This window comes from Pteropus medius, unplaced genomic scaffold, assembly GCF_902729225.1.
Source record: "Pteropus medius unplaced genomic scaffold, Ma_sr-lr_union100, whole genome shotgun sequence".
Taxonomy (NCBI): Eukaryota; Metazoa; Chordata; class Mammalia; order Chiroptera; family Pteropodidae; genus Pteropus; species Pteropus medius.
In genome coordinates, this window is record NW_024354499.1 from 13,869,957 (window position 1) to 13,885,236 (window position 15,280).

At 37.0% G+C, this 15,280-nt stretch overlaps 1 protein-coding gene across 1 annotated transcript in view; it reads left to right on the forward strand.

The window, feature by feature from the left end:
* DNAH6 (dynein axonemal heavy chain 6) overlaps positions 1 to 15,280 on the forward strand; it is a 236,789-nt gene that overhangs the window by 39,913 nt on the left and 181,596 nt on the right. Inside the window, exons 13-18 of the mRNA XM_039852518.1 lie at positions 1,724 to 1,875; positions 3,082 to 3,234; positions 6,854 to 7,105; positions 10,300 to 10,428; positions 12,261 to 12,374; positions 13,931 to 14,074. Coding sequence (XP_039708452.1) covers positions 1,724 to 1,875; positions 3,082 to 3,234; positions 6,854 to 7,105; positions 10,300 to 10,428; positions 12,261 to 12,374; positions 13,931 to 14,074 — 944 coding nt within the window. The remainder of the gene's footprint in view (positions 1 to 1,723; positions 1,876 to 3,081; positions 3,235 to 6,853; positions 7,106 to 10,299; positions 10,429 to 12,260; positions 12,375 to 13,930; positions 14,075 to 15,280) is intronic.

Sequence of the window (15,280 nt, forward strand, 5' to 3'; positions counted from 1 at the left end):
AATCCTGTCCCAACCCTGGAACCAGAGTCTCACGAGTATTAAGTGTTTGTTGGCTGGGACTTCGGAGTTCATTGGCCTGGACTCCTAAATGCTCCTCTTTTGGAACTTCTCGGTCCTTCTTAAACCTCTTTGCCCGAGGTTAATAGAAGGTAGCTTTGCCCCTTGGATACCACGCCTTGCCTGTTATCATATTCCCTCAAACTACTATAACATTGCCTAGCACATATTACAGATAATGAATAAATGTCAGTTTAATTGAACTTTGAGCCACAATTCCCCCGACTAGCCTCTGGGAAGATGATCGAGGGACAGATTCTGGCTTCCTGATGTATTCAAACATATCTTACCACTAAATTCCTATAAATGTCAGTATTTACTAATAATTTTTATGCTTTCTGGGCACTTATGATAGGTACTATCATATCTAATCCTCACAGTTCTATGAAATGAGTATTAGTATTCTCATTTTACAGATAAAGAAATGGAGATATATAGAGATAAGGAAACTGGAAAATTACACAGCTGGTAAGGGGTTTAGAAATACTTTTCTCTGACTTGAAGGCTTGTGTGCCTATTATACCTACTGCCTCTCTATCTCGAAAAGAGATATAAAATAAATCTTATTTCTCTCCTGTCAGCTGTTCTCTTTTGCTTCCCTTTGGCCATATGACCAAGGCCAACAAGAGACATGGTTATTAGATCAATAACCTTTATTGATTTAATTTCTGTATGTATAAAATGAGAGTATTGGACCAAACTGGTATTTCCCAAATTGGCATTCCTTGGAACACTATTTCAAAGGATAATTACATGATGCCATGAAAAAAGACTTTGTGTTCAAATAAGTTTGGAAAATAGTAGATTAAACAACGTTATGCAGGTTTCCTTACCAGGGGATTTTCACATCATTTGATGATGAACAAGGGTTGCAGAAGAACAGGGAACACTAAGGAAATTAATCTGACCCAGGTGGAGGAAGTAATTAGAAATAGCTAAATTTTAGAAGCCCAGAAGGTACAGGATTTTGAAAGACAAGAAGAGTAGTTTAGTATTCTTTGTGTATTAGAAAGAGCAGTTTTTGACCAATGGTATGATTAAACTGAATTCAAGGATAATCAGGCTTCCACTGGTTCCAGGTAGATTGGATAAGAGAGAAAATAGAGACAGGAAGATTATCGAAATGCAGCTACAGCACATGGCAGATGCAAATTGACAAAGATCTTTACCGTGATGTGGGAGCAAGGTTGGCAGAGAGGTGGTGGGAAGAGGGAAGAGATAACTTTAACTGTGCTTGATCTCTTGTGTCTCAAACTTTTGTTGTTAATATCGTCAAAATGCTTTACTTTGCAGTGCCATGTAGGAAAACCCTCAGAGTAAGCCCAAATTCAAACCAACTGACTCTGGAATCTAGTCCATTCCAGGCTAGGTCCCCTAACACAATTATAACTTATTTTCATCTTCCATGTCTTCATAGGAGCCAGAAAACATATTTACTTATTATTTTAAAATACATTTAATTATTATATATTAATTTTTTATAAGAATAAAAATATAAAGCATTATGAATTAATATTTTAAAGTTATGCAAAGAATCCTACACATGGATAATGTTAAAAATACACATATAAATTTATTAATGCAGTGATTTTTAATATATCTTATAATGATCCTTGAAAATCTAATATAATATATTTTATGCTCTATGTGAATTTTTTTTATGTAGATGTTGGATTCTTTAGTGAACAACTGGAGAAATATCACAGGCAGCACAAAGATGCTGTAGCTCTAAAACCCACCAGAAACGTAGGCTTGCTGCTCATTGACACTAAGCTGCTAAAAGAAAAACTAATTCCGTCGCCTTTGCGATGCTTGGAGGTAACTATGAACTGGGACAATTTGTAATTATGGTCTCTATGATTGCTTTGTGACTTTTTTCAACTGTGAATAAACGATCTTTATTTTCTAACATTGCAGATATTTAAAATTAATATAACTCTACTGGGCATCTTTAATTTCTAGGAAAAGTTCCATATTCTCCTTTCTGTCCCAAGGATGGTCAGCTTTCAGATGAGAGAAGAAAGGGGACTTTAGGCCTCAGACACCTCTTACTCCTCCTCCTTTTTCCTCTGTTGGAGCATTTCAAGGCTTCCTGCAGAAGAGAGAGCACTGTGACAGCTCAGTGTCCTATTTGGAATGCTGGTTCATTCTAGGATACTGAGATCAAGTGTAAGAAATCATTACCTGATCTGAAACTGTCCCTAAAGATCTGATTATATTTTGGTGAGTTGTAGAGCAGAGGAAATTTGTATTTGTTCTGTAATAACTTTCAGGTCTTCTTTAGAGCCAGAATATAACTATACGTTATCAAATACCTCAAGAGAGACAATGATATAGAACAGGATTAGCAAGCTATGGCCTACAAGGTCAATTCAGCCTGCCACCTGTTTTGTACAATGGTGACAATTTGTTTATGTATGGCCTGTCACAAGCTTCATGGGCTAATTATTTCCTTGTTCATATACAGAGTGAGAAAGAGAGATTAGGATTTTGAGCATATATCTCTCTCAGCCTTAAACAGAAGTCCAAGGTCTCTATCTAATTGGGTCAACTTAGATGTCTACCCTTATCCAATCGCATTGGCACAAGGAAGCCAGGCTCTTATTTGCATAGTGATCAGTTAGACTCCATCTTTATTTCTGAAGGGGATAGTGATCAGTTTCTCCCAAACCACATGGTTACCACCCAACATGAAAGAAGAAGAATGGTTGCTGGGGAGGGCACCACGATACCCACCACAAAGGTCAAAGTGACAGGAAGGGTGCTTAGAAGACATCAGAGAATTTGCACAAACTTTTTAATAAGCCACGCAATCTAGTTTGTTTGGAAATGATCTTCAAGACCTGCCCTTCCTGTTGGTTCACTTGACTAGCAGTGATTTAATGTGAAAAAATTTCCTTTATATACACTGCTGCTTCCAACACTTGCTGATTTAACAGGTGTTCAGTTAAGATTTATCTAAAATGTATAATAAAATGGAAATATTCAAGTAGTTATGATTTAGATTTTCTTTTCCTTTCCTAGGTGCTAAATCATATGCTTCCTCGTCAAAGCAAGAAAAAAGTGGATGCCATTATCTCTGAGGCACAAGATGCAGAGTACAAACTTGAATTTGTTCCAACGACCACAACAGAATATGTTAACAGCTTAATATTTCTTGATGAAATTCAGGAAAGGGTGAGTTGATTCGTATAACTCAATATCTTGTGATAGGTGATGAAGACAAAGAAAAGAAATTGAGGGATCAAAAGTCAAGAAACAGCTGTCAAAATATCAGAAACACTTTCAGATAAAGTACGTGGATGCCCTACATCACAGCGATAATGACAGCTAACATCGATCAAATTCGTACTCCTAGTCAGGCGTTGCACTACATTTTTTACAGACGTTATATTTTAAATCTTCACAAAAACTTAAGAAGTATAGATCATTTTTATTCTCATTTTGCAAATGAGGAAATAGAGACTAAAGTAGGTTATATTGTCCAAGATCACAGAACTTATGTATGGTACAGCTGGAATTTAAATTTTGGCCTCTGACTGCAAAGCCAATGCTCTCCATCACAGTTTAGTGATAAATGGTAATAGAATTGTAATCTAGACATTAGTCATAACAGAAGTCTTGATCCGTAAACTATATCTGCATAATAGGAACCTAAACCATTCAAAATGAAAGAAACCCTTAAACAGGGAGGTGGGATTGAGACACAACAGTAGATATGGGGACTCAAGTGACGAAAATGATGAGGTCAGCTCTCTATCTCTGTCTCTCTGTCTCTCTCAATATCTCTCTCTCTCTCTCTCTCTCTCGCTCTCTCTCACACACAAACACACACACACACACACACACACGTTTGTCTCCCATATCTGTTTCTCTCTAGAAACTTGGTTTCCTCCTCTCAGGCTCTTCCTTCCCTGTAGCAGGCAATCTAGCATTAATTTCAATAGTAAGTTTTTCATAACTTTTAAATAGAGGTAAAATATTTTCTTACAGATCTGGAAATTGAAGATATGTTAAATATAAAAATACATGGATAGTCTGTTATATATCATTAACAGAATTAATAGTACAGGCTATTTCATGTGCCTATTTTCTTAAAAATCTGGAAATTGAAGCTATGTTAAATATAAAAATACAAACTAAGTGAAATGTCATTAACAACTGGATAGTCTGTTATATATCGTTAACAGGATTAATAATAAAGGTTATTTCCTGTGCCTATAAAAGTAGCAATTTTGTTTATCAATTCCCAAACCCTAAGCTAGTTGAGCTAGCTTAGGCCAAATGGTGACCCATTTAAGGGCTCAAGAGTATTTCATGGAACTCACCTCCCAACACACACCAAGAATGTAAGTAGGCTTAGGCACTTACCACAAGCAGGAATGAGGAGGCTGTAGGAAACCTGGGTAGTCCTGTCTCTCCAGCTCTCCTCTCCATCTCTCCAAGGATCTGCTTTGCTTCTCTCCTACACCAACAGGTTGCTCCTTCTTCTTCATCCCACATCAGCAAACATGGACACCAGCAGCACCCAAGTAACATATTACAAGTCCAGCTAGCCACTGAGAGAGAAAGAAAATCTCTCTTCTCTAGACCACCTCCTGCCCCCATCCTGTTGTATAAACTTTGACAAGAAAGTAGGATCACGTTGAAGAGATTAGACTGCTCTTACTCTGTGGTTCCATGATAGAGCTTAAGTGCCAAGCAGAAAACTCGGACTGTGTAACATCTCCACGAGATTGTCTCTGCATTGCTAGGTGATGTATTGGGGAAGCAGCTTCCCTGAGGGTGATGCTCTGCACACACAAACAGCTTCTCTTGGAACCTCATTCATTCATTCCGAAACATAGTTAAGTACCCACCTAGTGAGACGCAAGGATTACGACAATGAGTAAATCTGCTTGCAAGGAGCTGAGAGTCCAGAATAAAAGTAGACAATTATACAATGGGTATAAGGTATTGTTTCAGGACTGGTAGGGGAGGGGTTTGTGGTCGTTCTCGTCACAGAAGGCTCTGCAGAGGATGGAGTACTTAAACTATGTCCTGAGGTACATCTATTCAGGTAGGCATTCCAGGAAGTGGGAAAACTGTGTACAAAGACCTAAGACAGCATGACAAGAGCAGGATCTGGCAATTGGTATGCTATGGAGAAAGGGTATTTGGAAGAGAAAGCTGATGAACTGTAGCTAAAGCAGTATGTTCAAGGACAGGAGAGAAGGAGGGGATTCTACGTAAGTAGAACTGCAAAGACTTAGCAGGCAACTGAATGAAGGGACAACAAGAGAAGTCTGAGACAACTTCTGGGTATCTTTCTACAGAGAATGGGTAGAGAGTGGTAATCCTAACCAATATAGATGGAAGCAGGCCACATAATTATTGTATGACCAGGCCATTTTTGAGAGTAAAAGAGGCACTGGTCAGGCACTGATCACTATGCTAGGACAAGTGTAAATCAGGACACTCCCACAGAAATCTAGACATATGCTTACTCTAATTACAGGAGACAGAGGAAAATGGACAGGTCTTGGTGTACAGAGACTTAGTTTTATTATAACTTATTTGAGATGTTAGACACTTTTAGTTGAAAGTGACAAAAACTCATATAGCTAGCTTAGGAAAAAGGATATATTCTAAGTTGGCAGGGATAGCTTCTGGGATAGAGACTAGCCCTTAAAAAGGACAGACACTAGGGACTAGAGCCGCCTAGGGCGACCAAAAACACCCTTCTCCGTTCCTCTCTCATCGCCGCTCCCTTCTACAACAGTGGTTCCCAAAGGGCAGTTCTCAAACCAGCAGCAGCTGTTAAGCTGGGGAACTTGTTAGAAATACACATTCTTGGGTCCCACCCTAGACCTCTGAATCAGAAACTTGGGGGCAGGGCTCAACCAGTTTTTCAAGGTGATTATGATGCAAGCTGAAGGTTGAAAACTATTTTACTAAAGACCTGTCTGCAGCTATAAGGACCTGCTTTCTGTGTCCACATGAAAGCAAATGGCCTCTGCTGACAGCTACAGTCTAACTCTTCCCATGTGCAAGAGAGAGGTCAGACTGATCTGGGTTCTCTAGGTCTCAATTTGACGCTGCTTGGTTCAGCTCGTGGCCAGGAGGTTGGGTCAAGTTGTTATGAACATGGATGCTCCATCTATAACCATGTGGCAGAGTTGGGGAAAGGAGGGTTCTCCCCAAATTGGAGAGTCCCTTGCCAGGAATTTAGGAGACACATTGTCTCCCGAAGGTAGGACATCAAATTGAAGATATTTAGTAGTCAATTGGAGTTAGTAAAAGTATTTAGTAAAGGATAGTGCGAGGCACCATAGATCAATTTGACACTGTATAGATCGAGTTCTGAATCTATCCAGCCAGGAGAATGGCCTGCCTATAGCTCAGAAACTGGTCTGGGACCATCGCAGCTCAGTGCATATGCCTGGAAGCTCTCATTTTACAGCTGAGCATCCTCACAGCACATGTTCTCTCTGAAAACTTTAAATATTGACACTGTTTAATGCTACTAGAGAACAAAAGAAAGTGGAGAAAAAATTAACATTTATAAGAATACTGTGCTCAACTCGAACAACTTACTTCCTGGGCCTGTACCTGTATTGTATTGTACTGTATTGGGCCTGGGCCTGTAACAGTATTGATGACCCAGCAGACTTCAGCCAGTTTAACACCCGCCTCATGTGCTGCCTACTCACAGCGTGATGTTCACAGGGCACAGGGGCTATCTCCTGTCAGACAAAACCTAAGGGGCATAATAGGACTCTGATATATCTAACAAGCAACCAATGTTTCTACTTAGATTGAAAACCTTGAAGATGAAGGGAATATAGTGATTCAAATGTACAAGCTCATTGAACAATATCAGGTTCCCACACCTCCTGAAGATTTTGCTGTTTTTGCAACTATGAAGCCATCCATTGTTGCCGTTCGAAATGCCATCGATAAATCCGTGGGTGACAGAGAAACAAGCATTAAGCAATTTTGTCTGCATTTGGGTAGAGATCTTGAAGATCTAACTAATGAAGTGAATGAAGTAAAGCTGCAAGCACAAGTAAGTTAAGGAAGAATTTTGTTTTTTAAATCTATGTTAAGTTTGACAACTACGTTTTAATTAAACCACTCAGGGAGCATATTTCATTTTAATCTGATTTAACTTTAGCTTCCTATGGCTTTATTCTAACTAATTAACAAGGTCTTTGAACTTCTATTTAAAATCAAAAGTGTTTCTGAACATCTCTTTTAAATACTGAATAAATTTCAGACCATTGCAAGTAAAGCCAGGTATGTAATATTGAATTTTCTTTCTCCTGGCTTATATCTATTATTTTCAAATGAATATTTTGACAACTTTTTAGCATATTTTATAGCTATTGTCAAAATTTTAAGTTTTCTTAGCCACGTATTCGAAAATTTCCATTTAGGAAGAGGCAGAGTATAAAGTGATAAATGATAATGAAAAATATTTGGTTAACTTGCACTAATTTTACTTTACAGAAGACAAAAGGGGAATTTTTTAATCCTTAACTGAAAAATACTTGAAAGTGAGATTTTGTAATGATCCGTTATTTTATTATTAATATTAACTAAAACTTATCACAGAAGTATAAAACCATATAAAGTTATAATCAAATCAGGACAATTGGAAAAAAGTCAATGTTCATCAATAGAGGGTTAATAAAATGTGGTAGGGTATATCCGCTCAAAGAAATACAATGCAGACATTAAAGATTACAATATATATTTGTATATATTAACATGGGAACATAAAAGTAGCTAACATTTATTGTGTACTTACTATGTGTCAAGTACTAAAGTATTTTTGTATTTTCACATAGAGAAAACTGTATGTAACTGTAATAACTGTACCAGAAAGTGAACACATCCGTGCACTCACTACTCATGTCAATGACTATCGCATTACTGGTAGCTTCACTGTCTCTTTTTAGCACTGATCCTTTCTCCCTCTCCAGAGGCAGCCACTACCCTGAATTCTAATGCCATAAATGAGTTTGCTTGTTTATGAACTTCATTCAAACAAAACCATACAGCAGTGTGCTCTTTATTTGATTTTCTCTCTTTCCTGAGATTCATCTGAGTTGCTGTGTGGATGTAACTTATTATCTGCATTTGTTGCTATACAGTATTTTGTCGTATGCCACAATTTAATTATTAATTTAACAGTCAGCAGACATTTGGACTGTTTATGGTTTTTGACAATGATGGATAATGCTTCTAGGAATATTCTTATATATGTTTCCATGTTTTAACTCATTTAATCCCTAGAACACCAATGAGGTTTTATTATTCGCATTTTATGGAGAAGGAAACCAAGACATAGGGAAGGTTAAGTAACTTGCCCAGGGTCACACAAATAATAAATGGAGAAACAGGATTCAAGCTTAGGCAGTCTGCTTCTGATGGTTAATAGTCTGCTATTAACTGCTGTACTATATACTATATTCCATACAGAGCAGACAACAAAAAGTAGGAATAATTATTTTTTTGCTTAAGAACAATACATGTGTGTTTAGATAGATTGCTAGAGAGAGCAAAAGTGCCAACAAGTACTTTATGTGTAATCATGCATTTTAAAAAGCATGATGCACACACAAAAAAATGATAGCAGAAGTTCTCTCCAGCAAGTGATTCTTCTATAGAGGGTTTGGAATTAACTCATCACTCTAGCAAAGAACTGCAACTTCATTGTTTCCATAAATGATATCATCTTGCTGTCAAGACCAGCACTCCTGCTGATGGGAGGAGTTGGCGAAAAAACCTAAATGTGACAATTGATGATAACTCAATTTATTTCCATTTGAATCGTCTATTTCATTTTAATGTGGTCTTTGGGGGACAGATTTTAGTTTAAAATCTGAGCTCCCTATCGGGCACTTCTTTCTTTTTTTAAATTTAGTTATTTATTATCTAATAATAAGTTAATTAGTATTTTTAATTTTTTTTCTTGGTTAATAAGTATTTTTTCTTTTTTATTATTAGTTTCAAGTAGACATTAAGCATAATGTTTAATGCTTAAACATTAATATAGTTTATAAAACAATCCCCTTAATTGCTCTTTCTCTCCTCTGGCTCTCCACCTAGTCATTACATTAATGCTAACTGCATTCCCTATGCCGTGCTCCCCATCTCTATTCGGCACTTCTTTACCCTTGTCACCATCCCCTCCCACCTCTTACTCCATAAGGGGAAATCAGCATTTCGGCCCGATGGATGGATGGATAGAGGGGAGGAACATTCGGTCCTCGTGCAGCCCTCTGGACAACAGGGCTTCTGGTGCAGTTGTCTAGGCTGGGCCTGGTTGTCTCAGGCAGCTGTCAGCCAACGGTCCTTCCTGGTGCTTTAGGTACTATGACGGTCTTGCTCCTACAATTTGTTATTTCTGCCATAGTTACAGCCTCAATCTGCGGCTTTCTCCTCCTGACCTTGGACTTCTTCTGGGCCACCAGTTCTTTCAGCAGTTCCCACTGTTAGAATTGAGGCATGTGAGAACTTCACGATCCCCAACATACCACTGCACGCCATGAGGCACCGGAGAGTCAACACAAGCCCCTTTTGCCTGGACACTTGCCTTAGCTTTTTCTAATCAAGAGCATGTTGCTATGTTGAAGGCAGGGCCATGCTGTATCAGAGATGGAATAATTGGCCTCCCCACACTCTGGTTCTAATAGTTTTCAGATCCTTCCAATTTTCTCAGATTCTCTCAAATCTATTTAGATGTTTCTACTTTGTTCCTAAACTTTACCATTCCCATTCACTGGGTGGGGTTTCAACCCTAACAGGTCAGCCAGAAGAAAAGATGTCTGACCATTTATTCTTTATTTTCTCTCTTCCTCTCTCTCAGAAATCAAAGGCTTTCTGTTTCCTTTATTGTAAAATGGGAATTTTCCTTATATTATAGTTTCTTCTTTCTTTTCTCTATTGCATTCACCTCTTCTTACCTGAAGTCATGTTTGTGGAAGGAGTGTAGGAAATGAAAGCAGATGAGGGAAAATATATTAGGTGCTATTTTAAAAGATTATTATCCCCATGGCACTTCCTTATACATTTCTGTACTTTTTACTGTATACATGCATGCTTTATAGTTCAGGAAAAACAAGCATTTTAACATATTTTATTAAAAGAGTGAAAGTGAATTAGAATAATATTTTTGAACATTTTTTAATTTAATTGAATGGTATACATCAAAAAAGTAGGAATGACTAATCAAAAACTATGTTAATTTTACAGGATCCACAGATTTTGGATATTAGTGCTGACCCAGACAAAGTAAAGCTCATGTTGAATGATCTACAATTAGTTCTAGATGATCTTCAGAAACGTGCATTTCAATATAAATCTTATCAGAAAAATTTTAAGGTAATGACAACTCTACATCTATTTTTAAAATGCGAGCATAGAAATGGCATTGATGCACAAGCACTTTCAGCGATGTGTAAACATTTAATGTTTGGACACCTATAAGCTAGTCACTGTGCTGGGAAAGTCTGAAACAATTATGATGTGTTCTCTGTCTTTGAAGTGTTTAAAGATTTGTACACATGAGAGACAAAATATCTTTCTTATTAAAAAGTAACTGTGAATTATAGAATTATAGGTAAACCCTCAGACCAGAGGCTATGATTTCTACGTTAAAATGTATATGGATTTTTAAATGTGGTCAATTAAATCCTCTCTATTCTCTCCTAAGTAATATTCAAGTTTCTTTTATATTTATGTGTGTTATGATTCCATGAATATTGCCTGATTTTCCCTGGTTTGATATGCCAATTCAATGAAAGAAGAGAATTTGGCTCAGCCAGGGATGGATGGATCCAAAGAAGCAGGTTTGAAAGGCTAAAAGATATGCCTCAAAAAAAAAAAGAAGAGAGAGAGAGAGAGAAATGAATGAGAGATATAAGTGCTCTAAACAGCTATTAGGGAAACGAAAACAAAAAGGAGACTAGAAAAGAAAAGACCTCTCGGGTCAAAACCAGGGGATCACCAGCAGTGAGAGAGGCACTATTAGTCTTCCCCAAAGTCTTGGATGAGTGCCTGGACTTCATGTGGGAATGCAAATAGTTTTTCAGAGCCCCAAATGAGTGTCCAGAAAGTGGTCTGAGGAGCTGTCCATTCCAGAGCCCAGGGGTTGGTGGAGCAATCTGCAAAACAATGAGTTAAGTTATTTATTTGCAATATTTCTCTTTCTTAACATATGCATTTATCAGTATAAATTTCCATCTCAGAACTGTGTTTATAGCATCCCATAGGTTTTGGTGTGCTGTGTTTTCATGTTCATTTGTTTCCATTTTTTTTTATTTTTCTTTGGTTTACTCTTTGACTCAGTGGTTGTTCAGGAGTGTGTTGTTTTGTTTCCATGTGTTTGTAAATTTTCTATCTTTTCTCTTGTTGATTTCTAGTTTCATACCATTGTGGTTGGAAAAGATACATGGTATGATATCAGTCTTCTTAAATTTTCTAATACTTGTTTTGTGACCTATCTTATAATCTATCCTTGGGAATGTTCCGCGTGCACTTGAAAAGAATGTATATTCTGCTGCTGTTGGATGAAATGTTCAAAGCCCTAGCTTATCACAGGGTTCACAATTTCTGTGCAAACAACCCCTGGAGGTTTCCCCACCTCCAAGCCAAAGCAGTCTTAAAATGCTTCATGAAAACAGCTTCTTCAGATTTTCCTGCAGCCTTTCTCTCTATAGGGTTTATATACAGCCAGTGGGATTAGAAAGAGGTAATAAATCAGGCTGTCCTCTCCATCTTAAATCACCCCATCGTCTCCACCAGCTATGCACAAATGTCTTTTTCCTCTTCTATCATCTAAGTACATAAACCCTAAAGGAAATTAGTGCCTCTGAAGACCATTCTGTTTACCAAAAAAGGCCAGAAATGTATATACATACATGTATGATCCAACTTGAGAAAAAAAATCCCATGGTACTCTTGTAATATTTATGTTGTTGGAGAATATTTAAGTTCTAAGGAAATATAAAGTTATATTTTGTCACTCAAATGGAAATTTGAATTTACATGGGGTTTTATGATTTTTTCATTTGTTTCTATCTCTCTTTTTCTTTCCCTATTTAGGATCCCCCTATATTCTGCTTAGTCACTGTATCAAGAATTACTAATAGGATAACATAAGGTTTTCATATCTGAAAATTAAACAATGCATTTTGCTTATTACATTTTTAAAGGTGGAAGTGTCCAAGTTTGAAGCTCTGGAAGAAGTTAGTGCTGAATTGAAGCTCAAACAATTGCTCTGGGATTCTTTATCTGAATGGGACCAACTCCAACAAGAATGGTTAAAGGTAAAAAAAAAAAAAAAAAATCCTCAATTCCTAAATTATTTTTGTATTAATTAAACTTACAATCCTAATAATATGATTTATAATTTTTTTAACAATCTGGTATGCTTTTAATTTCAGTAGAATGTGCAATGTTATAATTTTATGGGAATTATTATCAGTTTTTCAGTGAAGGGCACAAAGGTCTTTCTGTCGCCATATACCACAGAGCAGAATGCATAGTTGCGAAGCAGGCTTCTCGGGTCCCCCATTTGAGAAGGCTAAATGAAGGCAGCACTGAAGGACCTGCTTTGCGGTTTTCGAACAGTGTCATCATGGTACACTACACCGAAGTGTTCTTGAGGATTGTAGGTTTTTACTTGTGACCCACACACTTTAGATTTCTGTTAGCTTAGATTTCTTTCTTACTGTCAAAAAAAAAAAAAGGAAGGAAGATGTTCTGTTCACTGTGGTGAAATAGAATCAGAGTGATGAGATCTAGGATCTTCCCTTGAGATCTCAATAGTAAATTCTCTTAATTAGGGGGCAAAGTACCATAGAGTTTGGTTTCTAGGGTCTACTTTTACATCCAAACCTCAACAAGGGTCATCCCTTTAAGAAGGCAGAATAGATGGCCATCTGTACTTTCAAGTGTGATGTGGACATGTTAGAAATACCATCATATTCACAAATACTGTCTTACACTTGCTCATTCATCCTGCCTATGCTGATACTCATAATTAGAAGTCACACGCCTGGTTTAAACAAGAGTGACATAGGAAATGGTTCCCGGATTATGTTCTAGCTGCTCAAACTCTCACAGAACTTACCATTTTATGGGGAAAACTGAAAACAAACAAATCTGTAATAGCAGAGACTTTTAAGTGCTTTTATGTCTTTCATTTATCACTTATCTCTGAAGTAGAAAATGCTCCTGAGGAATAAAGAAAAAACTTAGAGAGTTTTCTGATTACCAACATAGATTAGAAAAGTAGCTTTCAAAATGGGATGAATTTACTGTAGGAAATGCACAAAAAGGCACATTAGGGGTCAGAAAGAAAGTGTTGAAACTGGGGGGAAAAAAAAAAGAAAAATCAAGGTTTCCAAATTTTCTGTTGCCTTCAGTCCATGTGACCATCTGACATGTCAATATATGGGTATACTCATATGTTTACATAACTAAGAAATATATTTATAGATACATGTATATTTGGAGGTACCTCTTTAAATCATTTAAGGGGTACATAATCAAATAATAGGAGAATACTAGATGAGAAATTTCTAATTAGCAAGAGAAGGATTGTCTATTTGTCTCCTTATAAGGTTTGGCTCTCAGGAATAAATTACAGGAATTGCAGTACTGCATTTGATGATGTGTGAAACAAGGACATGAAAAGAATAAACGAGTGATGCCTGACATACTATTGGCAATCTTAACAAGTAAAGCCATTTCCAAAAGTATAGAGTTGACTTGGATTAACAATTTAACTACTGGAAAATCTGAGTAAAGTAAAAAATTTCACTATTTCTAGCTTACCCTTTATCATGTCTTAACTTTTTTTATTTCTTAATTTTCATAGTCTAAATTTGACTGCCTGGATCCAGAACTCCTAAACAGTCAAGTTTCTAAATATGCCAAATTTGTGACTCAATTGGAAAAAGGTTTGCCACCCAACAGTGTAGTGCCCCAACTAAAGCATAAGGTTGAAAAAATGAAAGAAAAGGTAAGTTTAGTAGAAATTATTTCGAATACTCCAGGTTAATCAGTTACTGTTTGATGCTAATGATACCAAAGTCAGGAATTGTTCCTTGTTTAAATTAGTCAGCTTTGCAGAGAGAAAGGGAAGATTAAATAAATTCCATTTTTGCAGAGGCACAGACTGCATCTCTGTCTTCGACTGGCCAGATCATGCAGCTGAATACCTTGTTTAGAAGGGGCATTCAGAGTAAGTTTCCCAAGCTTTAGGGGAAATAGTGCAGGAGTGGGTTGTAGCTATGACAAGGTACCTGTATCTGCTCAGCCTGCAGACAACCAGATGACACTGGAGCAGCCTCATCCATTTACACCACTGCACCGAAAAAATATGCCATTTTCCAAGCGTGCCATGATGTGCAGAAGATCGGGAAGCCCGGCAGTAGGTGTGCAGGGCTGGCTCGTTGAAACCTATCACTGCTAAACCAGAACTTGAAATAGGAAGGAATGGGGAAATTATTTTATCCTTTTATACAGTTTTATATATTTTTAAAGAGAAAAAGGACTAAAAGAAGATAAGAGAAGAAAAAGTAAGCAAAGCTTCAGTCTCAATGAGAAGCAAATGTTCCCTTTTCAAATAATATCTAGTCAAAACACTTTTCAAAAGTTACTTATGTCAACTTCTTTCTTTTTTATTGCTTTTAGTGTGGTTATATCATACAATTGTAAGCAAAGGCATTTGTCACAGTCTGCATTCCATCTTTCATTTCTTTGAAATCCTGGTTGATTTCTTCTTCAGACTTGCCCATAGTAAATGTCACTTTTTGTGGTATACGATTCTATGGAATTTTACAAATGGGTAAAGCCATATACCTAACACAAAAGTACCATACAGAATAGTTCCATCACTCCCCACTTCCCTCATGCTGTATCTTTCTAGTCAGCTCTTCCTTCCATCCCAACCCCAGGCAAATACTGATCTGTGTTCTGTCCCTATAGTTCTTTCTTTTACAGAATATGATATAAATGGAATAATATAGTATGGAGCTTTTTGTGGCTGGAATTGTTCACTTAGAAAAATGCATATAAGATATATCTATATACTCATATCCAGAATACATAACATATTCTTATAACTCAAAAATTAAAAGACAATCCTTTAAAATGGGCAAGAGATTTGAATAGATATTTTCCCAAAAAAGTTACATGAAAAGATGCAGAACATCATTAGTCAACA